The sequence below is a fragment of the Saimiri boliviensis genome, chromosome 16, assembly GCF_048565385.1.
Source record: "Saimiri boliviensis isolate mSaiBol1 chromosome 16, mSaiBol1.pri, whole genome shotgun sequence".
Lineage (NCBI taxonomy): Eukaryota > Metazoa > Chordata > Mammalia > Primates > Cebidae > Saimiri > Saimiri boliviensis.
Window position 1 is genome coordinate 60495200 of NC_133464.1, and position 12477 is coordinate 60507676.

At 37.9% G+C, this 12477-nt stretch overlaps 1 protein-coding gene across 2 annotated transcripts in view; it reads right to left on the reverse strand.

Annotated features, from left to right (window-relative positions):
- CAB39L (calcium binding protein 39 like) overlaps nucleotides 1-12477 on the reverse strand; it is a 118412-nt gene that overhangs the window by 40148 nt on the left and 65787 nt on the right. For both annotated transcript variants that reach the window (XM_010330084.2, XM_003942230.3), the window contains 2 exons: nucleotides 9564-9732; nucleotides 2752-2811 (listed from right to left, as the gene is read on the reverse strand). In XM_010330084.2, the coding sequence (XP_010328386.1) occupies nucleotides 2752-2811; nucleotides 9564-9732 (229 nt within the window). The remainder of the gene's footprint in view (nucleotides 1-2751; nucleotides 2812-9563; nucleotides 9733-12477) is intronic.

A 12477-nucleotide genomic window follows, 5' to 3' on the forward strand; every position in this document is an offset into this window, starting at 1 on the left:
AGGAAGGTAGGAGGGAGGGGACAAGAAGAGAGGTGGGTTAACAGATATAAAAATACAGTTAGAAGAAATAAGTTTTAGCATTCAACAGCACAGTAGGGTGACTATAGTTAATAATTTACTGTATATTTCAAAATAGCTAGAAGAGAAGATTTGGGAAGTTACCAACACAAAGAAAGGATAACTATTTGAGGCAATGGGCATCCTGATCACCTGATGTTATCATTACAAATTGTATGCATATATCAACATATCCAGTGTACTCCATAAACACGTATAATTATTATGTATCAATTTAAAAAATCATTCTTCCCTCACATTTTACACTTAAATACTCTAGTTGATTCTATGGATTTTAAAAAAAATAACCTGAGGACATAAAAATCACTTTTGATTTTATCATATTGCTAATACTTAAATTGAAGGACAACTGAAAAAATAAAATTTATTTTATTTATAATTAAAAGAGAAATAGTTAAATTTTTGTGATTTGGACTGTGAAGATATACTACTGATAGTTAGAGTAGGCCACACCTTCCCAGCATTTGGGAGTATGTTGCAAGTTTGTCTAGGGTATACATGGTTCAGAGACTCCTTGAGGATTATTATTAATACTTGTTGGCTATCACTGGTCCATATGCCTAATATTAGTTGAGAAGGCATAAAGTCACAGTTATCATCAAAAATGTATTTCTCTTTGTAAGCACATATAATTTAATTCAATACTAAAGATTTCAATCAATAAAGATACTTCATCTTAATTTACTTACTACCATAAATATCATATACACATGAAATTGTTTTTTACTTTTAATAGAGGAAGACAAAAAATCCACTCATCATACCATATATACATATATACACACAAACCTTTAGAACTTCTTGGTTTGGGCATCAATAATCAATCATATAAACAGTTAAATGCTCCTTTAAGACAGCAGATAACATTGCTGCTGTTATGTGTCAGGCACTAGACTGGGTGATGGGGATAGAGTAGCAACATTAACTAACACATGTAAAAATGCCAAAAATCCCAGCAAAAAATAACTCTGGCTGTTGCTAGCATGAGGATCAGAGAGTTCCCCTTCCCTAAGTCTTAGTTTAGATGCATGCTCTCCAACATAGGGCCATATGTGGCTGCTGAGCACTTGAAATGCGGCTAGTCCAATCTAAGTGTCAAATACACATCAGATCTCAAAGACTCAGTATAAAAAAAGGATGTAAAATAGCTCGACCATTTTTCACTTCATCTTAGCCAAAAGACCGAGAGGCGATTATCATTTTCCATATTGATTATACATTAAAATAACATTTTTGATATATTGGGTTAAATAAATACATATTATTCAAATTAATTTTACCTGTTTCTTTTTACCTTTTTGTGTGGCTAACTAGAAAATTTTAAGTTACACAGTGGCTCTCATTTCTGGCTTACACTGTATTTCTACTGCACAGCACTGAGCTAGAGTATCTGAACCAACACTAGAACAAAACCTGTGAAGTTCTGCTTCTAGGTTTGTGCTATATTATACTTTAATCATGCTGTTTCTATTGCTTATACATTTAGTCAAAGCGTAGTTAGTTGCTCTTCGATGGAACCGTCACCACCAAATGTATGACACTGAATTAGGTATTAGGAAAACAAGTAATAATGATAAACACTAATACCGAGTACTTACTGTGGTACTGTGCTAAAAATTTTAAAACTTGGCAAATTCCCTCCACAACACTATGATGCAGGTATTATTGCTATCTTCATTTTGCAGTAGGTGTAGTAACTTGCCCAGGGCCGCACAGTTAGTAAGGAGGCAGGTCTTGAAGGCAAGCAAGCATGCAGACTCTAAAGTCCACACTGTGCTCTAAACCCTGTGTCCAGCACATAAGATTCCTGCCTCTTAGGGCCAGCCAGAAAGATACAGACACACCGTAATAATACAACGTAAAAAATAAGAAGGAGCCAGAGAGAGAGAGGAAAGACAGAAGGGGAGAGGAGGGAGAGGGAGAGGGAGAGAGGAGAGAGGGAGAGAGGGAGAAAAGGGGGGCGAGAGAGAGGGAGATAGGGGAAGAGAGAGAGAGAGAGAGAGACACACACACACACACACACACACACACACACACACACACACGTGGTGGGGGGAGGGGTAAGCGGAGTGGGGTGGGGAGGGGTAAATGGGGTGGGGGGTGCAGTGGAGGTAGGATGCATGTTTTGGGAGGGGAGGGATTAGGGAAAGCTTCCTAAAGAGTGACATTTCAACCGAATCTCAAAAGGGTGAGTTGGATTCACTGTTTAAAGCTTCCTAAAGAGTGACATTTCAACCGAATCTCAAAAGGGTGAGTTGGATTCACTGTTTATTGTCAGGGAAGAGAGTTGTAAGATAAAAATATTTTTCGTGTTTTTTGCTACTAAGTAAGAGTAATTATCAACCAAGTAGACAGGAAAGGTGGGATTCTCTTCCTCTGGAGTTACCTACTGCCTCCTAAGAGCAACATCAAAGCAGGCAGGTGCCAGTCATTTCTTGGAGCTTCAGAGCACTACAGCAAGAGATGTGAAAAAGGCGAAGCTCTGACTTCCCACCATCCTCAATTTTCCGTAAAATTTCCTGATGACCTGGTTTCTAGGTAAACAGACAAACCAGGAGTATGGCTGAATACGACTGATTTCTCTTGTGGATAATTCATAGGGGCAAGTGCTCATAGATCTAAGAAGGAGGGAAAGAGAAAGCAGTAAAGTCTTTAAAAATGATTTCTACTTACCGTGTCATAATTTTGTTCTAAGAAGTCTGCTACCAACACTTTATGTCTGGTTAGTAAATCCTAGGAAAAGAAAAACCAAGTGAAACAAAATTGTTATAGCTATTAATATTATAAATGTCTCTTTTCTAAGGTTTAAGAACATATAGAAGTTGCAGAAGAACATTTTCATTTACACCACAAAATTATTTCCATTCCTACCTTAGCTTAAGATGTGAAACACAAGTTTGTTTCATGTTAGAAAAGAAAACCCTAGTGTTAAACCTAGTATTTCAAATCCATATTGTTAGATTTATGATAGAATTTATTTAACTGGTGAAACAAATGGAACTAGAGATTAGTTCATATTTCTTTAAGCCATGAACTCTACATTGTGATTATATCATAAATATTCAAGTAAAGTATATGATGATTGTTTTCAAATGTCGTTAATAACTAATCTTTTTAAAAAAATGAACTCTGAATGGCCTAAAACAATATCTCACAAGATAACACGTTTTTAAAGAATTTAAACCTTTTTTTTTTTTTTCTTAACCACTTTAAAAATGAAGGCACTTCAGATACTGGAAGCATAGGACTGCCATTTAGCAGTGTCAAACCAGTATTGTCCCTGCCCTTGGGTTAATGAGGTGTGAGGTGTTGTGCAAGTTACCAAGTAGCACAATGCATCCTTTCAAAGTTGAAGATGAGTAGCTCTACCTTATGGCAGACATAAACTTGCAGAAAACTGAACAAAAGCATGAAAAAACATTTGTCTTCAACTCACACCTAAATTATATCCTTAATTCACCTTAACGTTGCAGGAAAATAAGCATCACTTAATCCCTTTGATATGCTTAGAGGCTAAATACCCTGTCTAGGTGCCATAAAAAATTTAATTAAAAACATAATAAGAATTTTAAAGTTTTCCAAAATAAATTCTTATTCTTTAATACATATTTAATTAAAATTTCTGAAAAGTATATAAAAGATACAGAACCCCTCACAAAGAAAAGGCAGATAGCAACAGATACCCACTCATTTCTACTTTAATTTTTAGAAAAGTAAAATATTTAAAGCATTGTGTGCTATAATTTTCAAGCGCAAAAACAATTAAGAGTGGCTCTTAGTTCCCTATTGCTTGTTATCACACAACTGGATCAACTACTGGGCCTATCAGTGGAAACGTGGTAGTGTCTTGTTTTGAGTTGGAGCAGAGCACTCAGTACTGTTCTGGAACTGGAGTTCTAAAATAGGAAAACCATTTACAGGGGTTCCATTCCTGGCCTGTAGGAGTAAAAGAGTAAGGTAGTTCCACAGGGTCCTTTGAGGTCCTTACTCTTTTTTTTAAAAGGATAATATTGGTGTCATGTATTCAAGCACCCCTCCCCTAACGTCATAGAAACCCACGAGCTGTAATAGGAATTTTCTGAGCTGTAGGCAGAGCTCTTTCTATGGGCTGCAGCAGACACTGTGGATCGTGGGAGTTCTTCACCTGCTACAACTATCATCAGCCTTGAAAGTGAGGTCTGGGTTTCCTACACTGCAGGCCCGGTGCACACAGCCCCAGTGGCAAAAGAGCAGTTTGCAGACCAGTGCTGCTTAGAAAGGTTGCATCATACATTAGTGTAATCCCAATGAAAAAGGGATCAAGAGGGAGTTAAGTTAAAACCAACACTTTCAAATTCCAAGGGCAAAAAAACCTTGAAAGAGCTTAAAAATCCAGTATTAGAAAACCATAATAGGGCGGGGCTCCTGCAGCATACATATATATCATGGATACAGCCAAAAACAATGCACATGTTCCCTTTCTCACGCCCCCCATTTCCACTTGAGTGTGTAATAGGATTGATACATGGATATACCCTCAAATTGATCTACATAATAAGTGTATGTACAAACCATATATACATATACACAGGCTTATGTACACCTAATACATAGGTAAATATAATCGCTGCATTATAGATCACGTGAGTAAAACACACACACACACACACACACACACACACACACACACACCCAGCTAAGATCCTACCCAAGAAGGAAAAGACAGAAAATTGTGAAGAAAATTAAAGTTCAAACGCTAAAGAATTTAGAATTTAAAAACCTTATTTCAAATAGTGTACTCTTTCATCCTACCTCCTAAACATTCTGTTTTTAAGGCCTAAGTTTTGCATGGTATAACTATAATGCCAAAAATCGGATAGCGATATTTTTAGTGAATTCTGCTTGGAGAAACTTGGGTGAGGGCAGGGACATAAAAGGCTGAGGAACCAGCCACAGTTGCTGTTGAGAGGGCTGACTATGTGCTGGGGAGTGTGCTGAGCACTTTACAAATGTGGTTTCTCATCTTCACAAGTCCGTGATTCTTCATTTCACAGATGTGAAAAATTAAAACCCAAAGGTTAACTAAATTGCTCAAGGCTATCCAGCTTATCAGGTGGCAGAGAAAGACGGAATTCAAATCACTCCTATTATGGGACTTTTTAGAGGGAGGGATGAAAGAGATCATGGTTGTAAGGAATCACTTTTTGAGAAAGGACTATTGGTAGACAAATCTATGCCGAAAACATAAATAATGTTACAATATTAATAACTAAACAGGGCAATAGTCCCTTTAATAGCTCAAAACCAAAACGACTAGAGTAGGAGGTTATAAAAACCCAAAGCCAATGCCCAAATCAAGTCAATCAACCGACCAAACAAAACCCTTTGAAACCAGCTAATTGGCCAGGTGTGGTGGCTCAGCCTGTAATCCCAGCACTTTGGGAGGCTGAGGCAGGTGGATCACAAGGTCAGGAGTTTGAGACCACTCTGGCCAACATAGTGAAACTCAGTCTCTACTAAAAATACAAAAAATTAGCCAGGTGTGGTAGTGTGCGCCTGTAATCCCAGCTACTTGGGAGGCTGAGGCAGGAGAAATTTGTGAACCCAGTAGGCGGAGGTTGCAGTGAGTGGAGATCATGCCATTGCACTCCAGCCCTGGCGACAGCACGAGACTCTGCCTCAAAAAAGAAAGAAAGGAAAGAAAGAAAGAAACCAACTACTTAAAAAAAAAGTGATTTATGGTCGTTGTTACATTATATTAACCATACACATTTGGTAAAATATAGAAAATTGGTGTTTCCAATACCGGCAGCATACTAGAAAACTTTTTATGATTATTTAGATTTTAAAGGATTGACTTAAACTCAATGGAAAATTGGCTTAAATACAAATTAAAACATCATCATTTATTTTTGTGATTCAATATTGTTTCTGAAAATTAAATTGGGCTTAATATATGACAGCAAGAAATTACTATCAAGTACATTTTATTGTATTAAATGTTTAAAAACCTTTGGGGAAATTTTCAGAAATACATTTTCATTAAGTATTTGCTTTTTCCCTCCATTAGTGTTTGTTCTATGTTTGTAATTATGTGAAGTATTACTTGGTTTTTTTAAAAATGCATTTACTTGTTTCCATGACAGTGAAGAGCCATCTGATAGGAAAGAAAAAAAAATGGGACTATAATGTCTATTATTAGCAAACACCTCCTTAGCAGTTTAGACACAGACATTTTGGTAGAAAGAAATGGAATCATCCTTTGTATTTAATGTCATTCTTCATGGTTGATGTAACCAAGGCCTATCTCACCACATGCTCTATATCCACCTTTTTGGGGGCTCATCTCTAGCCGCTGTACAATTTTTGTCTTCTGGGGTGAGACATGGCTGCTCCTGGCATTTCCAGCACTCTGAGCCCAGAGCCATGCTGTTGCCCTCACCGGCCCTCCCTCCACCCAGCAGTCATTTCTTGGAGTCTGTTCCCAAGCCTTCCCTCCCTCCTTTCCTTCCTTCCTTCCCTCACTCAGCTATTCTCCTGAGATTTTGCTTTCCTTACCCCAAGCCTCCTACTCTTTATACTTCATCTCTCCTTAACTCTCCTTCTTCCCTTCTCCAGCAGGCTGAATTGAGGCCTGTGGACACCTGAGCAGGCTGCGAACACTATCCTTTCAAACCCAGATGCTAGAGGCCTTGTGTTTGTTGCAGGTTTCCCTGAGACTTTGGGGAAATGATGGCATTTCCTCTGTTGTCTCAGGCAATTCAGTGCTGGCCCAAAACCCAACACCCTCCTGCTATTACAACAAAAATGCCACAGTGGCCGGGTCCAGTGGCTCACACCGGTAATCTCGGGCACTTTGGGAAGGGCCAAGGCAAGTGGATCACTTGAGGTCAGGAGTTCAAGACCAACCTGGCCAACATGGTAAAACCCTATCTCTACTAAAAATATAAAAATTAGCTGGGCGTAGTGGTATGTGCCCGTGGTCTCAGCTACCTGGGAAGCTGAGGTGCGAGGATCACCTGAGCCTGAGAGGTCAAGGCTGCAATGAGCTGAGATTGCACCACTGGACTCAAGCCTAAGTGATGAAGTGAGACTTTGTCTCAAAAACTGCTGCAGTTAACTGGGCTCACCGTGCTCCTTTGGCAGCTGTGAACAACCAGCTGCTGTTGCTTAAGCCTGCCCTGGAATCTACCCCCCAGCCCACCCCAAGTGGCTTCCAAATATTCCCATCATTCTCAAACAGTATTCTGCCTGCAGAATTTTTGTCAATTCGATTTTCCTTAGCTCGTTGTATTTCCAGAGATGGCCTGGTTGCTTTTATAGATCATGTCCCAGGCAGCTGCCAGGACTTGCCTCTCCTTTAACCACTCACCACTGTTTGATCTTCTTCATCACAGCAAATCCCTCTGATGGCTGAGACTGCAGGCTCCACCTCCGCAGAGACCATGCCCTGTCCCTCACCCTCCGCCAGGAGCCAGGCGTTCTTCTCCCTAAGTCCCAGCTTCCTTCGACTCCACTGACATCTCCCACCCTTTACCGACTCTGACACTCTCTCACACTCTCTGTGACCATGTGAGCTAATACACCTTTCAACAAAGTTATGGCACCTTCTCAGAACAGGCTGGGTAACTTCCTAGTCTGCGGATAATAGGTAGTTTGCAGTACAGCAAACTACTGCTTTCCCCTTTTCCCACCACTGGAGAGCTATTTAAAAAGAACTATTTAGTATCTAAGTGATAGGCAACTTTCAAACACTGTTCATAAAGTAATAAGATTGGAGTATGTATTAATACTAGTATATGAACTCTATCAATATTATTGAAATATGTATGTAAGATAAAATATAAAAATAATAATTCATATATAGATTACAAATTAAGTAAAACTTGTAAAAAAAGTTATATATGTATATCCTGAAAAAAGTATAAATTAATTTGGAATTATGTAAATAGAACATTTAAATTGTTAAAATTCTTTTAAAGAAATGAATCTGAATATGTGTGTGTGTGTTTATGTATATATATATATGTGTATATATATATGTGTATATATATATATATATATACATATACATACTTAAATGAGTCTTATCTACTTTTTCAACCTGAAAGCCTATTTTTTTCAATGCTGCTATTACATTGTCAGCTTATAATATTTTTGGAATTCCTCTTCTAAAATGGCCTTCAGAGCTGATTTGGTAGACACTGAAGAAAATCGTGTCTATTTTATTTATATCTTAAAATTTATTTTTATGATAACCATTATCCCCTTATCCCCCTAAATAATTCTAGCTAACCTGATCACCCACCTTACACACTAACCGAAATGTCAAATAGGTTTTTGTTTCCAAAATTTTTATCTGCCCTTGAAAGATAAAAGTTTGCCATTATTGAAAAATGAACATGTCATACACATTGATACCAACTTCAAAATATGTTAAATAATAGCAGGATCATAAGTCTAAGTAAATGGTTTTCTAAAATAGAAATCTTAAATGTATCATCACTCATCTGATGGATAAGTTTTGGTATGTTTGTCTGCAAAGTAGCTGCACTCTTTTCTGATATATTCTCTGAACATCTTTTTGATGATAAAACACAGAAACCAAAAGTAAAATGGTTGTCAGGGTCTGGAGGGAGGAGGAAATGGGGAGTTATTGTTTAATAAGTATAGAGGTAGAGGGCTGGGCACTGTGGCTCATGCCTGTAATCCCAGCTCTTAGGGAGGCAGAGGTGGGAGGTTAGCTTGAGCCAAGGAGTTCAAGACCTGGCTGAGCAATATAGTGAGACCGCATTCTCCACAAAAAGGAAAAAAAACCCCAAAAAACAAAATAAGTATAGAGGTAGAGTTTGAATTTTTCAAAGTAAAAAAGTTCTGGTAGTCAGTTACCTAACAATGTGAATATACTTCATCCTACAAGTTCCTACATAGTGACAAAGTAGATAACACATGATCAAACTGTAGATGATTATGAAAAACTACAATATACTTTATTACTATTTTGTTTTACCATGTGGACATTTAAAAATTACATTCATAAAATAACACGATGTCCTTCACATTCAAAGATGAAATTCTCCATCTCCCTTCACTACCTAGTTCCTTTCCCCAGAAGTAATCACTGTTGCTGTTTTCTATGCATTCTTGCAGAGGTATTCAGTGTACATGTATCTTAAGTGGAAGCTTATGCCCTTTAACCTGTTTTTAACATAAATGACAGCATACCACACACAGAGCACTACATATGCCTTTTGTTACTTAACTGTATATACTGGAATTCATTCCATTTGAGCCTGTGACAGATATTTTGAGTTGCTTTTCTGCAATAGGACAGACTGGCCTCATAGACTGCATTCTATTTACAGATGCCTCTTATGAGCCACATCATACATGGTTGTCTACTCTGAGGTCTAAGAAATAAAATTTCTTGCTTTTTAAAATTAAATTGCCCCTTCAGTGGCCAAGTGACTATAAATGACCTAGCTGATTTAGAAAAAAAAAATTACCTTAAAAGTAGCAAAGGCATCTGAAGCAATATCAAATGTTGACAACTCCACATACTTAAAGAAATCTCTGAATTGATTAGAAAAGAGGATGATTTTGGCAAGCGGTTCATGTCGAATACATTCTCTCAGCATAATCCCACAACGTAATGCAATCTGTGGGGCTTCGTATCTAAAGTGTAAACAAGACAGAAATAGAGAACTCTGTTATACTATTAAAATAATATTAATGGCATCAAAAGAACCATTTCAATACTGCTGTTAATGGAAACACACATACTATTTGTCACAGTTCATTCAAATACCACTCATTCAATACCCACCGAAGCTCTACTATGGGCCTGGCACTATTCCAGATGCTGGGGAGACAACAGTAAACATGAGGTCACTGCTGTCAGCATGTTCATATCTGAGTGTATCCGGTGGGGGGACAAGGCAGAATGTAAACAATGAAAAGATAATTTCATATACTGAGAAGTGCTGTGAAAACTGATGACAATAAAATACGCCACATTATAAAGGTGACTACTTAATTTTGTGGGTGTGTGCATGTGAGTGACTACTTAAGTTACTTTACTTTAGACTAATGGAAAGGACAAAATGTTCCAGGCAAAGGAAAGTAACTGTGCAAAGTCTCCATGGCAAGAACAGGCTTGGGGAAATGGAGGAGAAATAAGCCTGTGTGATTCGATTGTAGGGAAGAACCATGAGTGGTATAAAACTGGAGAGAAGGCAGGGGCCAGATCAGATACAGTTTTGTCAGCCAAGGTAAGCAGTGGGGTTTTTATTTTAAGTGTAATGGGAGCCTTTGGAGAGTTTAAAGCAAGAAATTGACAAAGCTAACTCATGGTTTAAAAAGATCACTCTGGCTTCTTGTTGAGATTGTATGTAAAACATCAGAAGGCAAGATAGGAACAGCAGCAAAAGCCCAGGAGAGGGAACTGGGGCTTGGCCTGGGGTGGCAGGAGCGGAACAGAGGACTGTGGGCAGGTGGTGGATACTGCTCGGAGGAAGAGTCACCAGGACTTGCTGATAATGTAGCTGGAGTGAGGGAATAAATTTGGAAACTGAGAATTCAAGAATGATTCCTATGTTTTTGGCTCAAATCATTGGGTGGATGGTGGTGCTACTTATTAAGAGGAATAAACTAGCAGAGGAACAAGTTAAGTGAAGAAACTAAGAGTTTGTGGTTGACCACGTTAGTTTTGAGATGGCTGATACCTAAGTAAAAATCTCTCCTTGGCAGGAGTATACACCATTTGGAGTTTAGGAAAAAGATAGGGGAGAACTATATAAATATACAATTTTCATGCAATAGGTGACTAATACATAGCTGTGGATTAAGCCACTTAAATCCTAAGTGAAATCATGGCTCACAGCAAAAACTACACTAGACAAATAAAACATCTACTGGGAAAACAATTTAGGACTGGCATACTAGATCGGTTCCATTTCTAATATAACAATAATCTCTCAAAGTCAAATTCAGTATCTAAATAAACCTAAGTCTAAGATACATTCCAGACTGGGTGTGGTGGCTCACGCCTGTAATACCAGCACTTTGGGAGGCTGAGGCAGGTGGATCACGAGGTCAAGAGATCAAGACCATCCTGGCCACCATGGTGAAACCCTGTCTTTATTAAAATTCCAAAAATTAGCTGGGTGTGGTGGTGTGTGCCTGTAGTCTCAGCTACTTGGGAGGCTGAGTCAGGAGAATCACTTGGACAGGGGAGGTAGAGGATGCGGTGAGCCAAGATCGCGCCACTGCACTACAGCCTGGCAACAGAGCAAGATTCTGTCTCAAAAAAAAAAAAAAAAGGACACATTCCAGTATGTGATAAGATTTTAAGACAATGAATAATGCTTAGCCCAAGTATAATAAGCCCTGTATTGAAATAATGTAGTTGAAAATTGTGTGCTAAATATGTGAAGAATAGAACAAAGAAAGATATAGTTGTGAAACACTAGGAAGTGGGCAGAATATAGGGGGAAAAAAAATCTGGAGGGGCATGCCTGCTCACTTCTGTAATCCCAGCACTTTGGGAGGCTAAGGTGGATGGACTACTTGAGCCCAGGAGTTTGAGACTAGCCTGGGCAACATAGTGAGACCCTGACTTTACAAAAAATAAAAAAAATTATCTGGGCATGGTGGCACACGCCTGTAGTCCCAGTTACTCAGGAGGCTGAGGTAGGAGGATTGCTTGAGCCTGGGAGGTTAAGCGAGACCCTGTCTCCAAAAATAAAAAGTAAAAATAAAATAAAATCTGATCAAATTTTTAAAGAAATATCGACCATTTCAACTAAATACTAGTTTTTATGATACTTGTATGATATTATAAACCTTTAAGATATTTTATTACTCATCAATTACTAGCAACAACATTTTTTGAACAATAAATAATGTACTATTCTTTATAAGATTATGGAATTTTCATGAAAGACAGATTCAAGAATAAAGATTCAGTTCAAGAAACAGACTACTCTGCAATATCAAATTTACAAATATTAGTAGAGGAATCAGCAAACAAAGATACCAGGGTAGTATTTATTCATTTCTGTCCTGTTTATGCTGAATGATATTCACAAATATTATTTGAGTATTCCTTGAATAACTTAGAGTAACATTAAATGCCAATATATTCAGACAGTTATGATTCTTTGTAGAATATAAGGAATGACAATTTAGAGTGCTAGCAATTTCTCTTATTAGAAACTTGAAAATCAGCCTCCTGGTTCACAAGGAACAAATCAGGTGGGGTCTTATTAAAGATGTTGTAAAGAAGGGCATATGTTCTGAAATGTGAAGGAGAAAAACACTGTTATTTATTGATGTAGTACTCAAGAGAGTATAAAATAAAGGCTATTGGCCTACAGAAAGAATCTAAAGGAAGGACAATTAAAATCCAGACTTATTGAT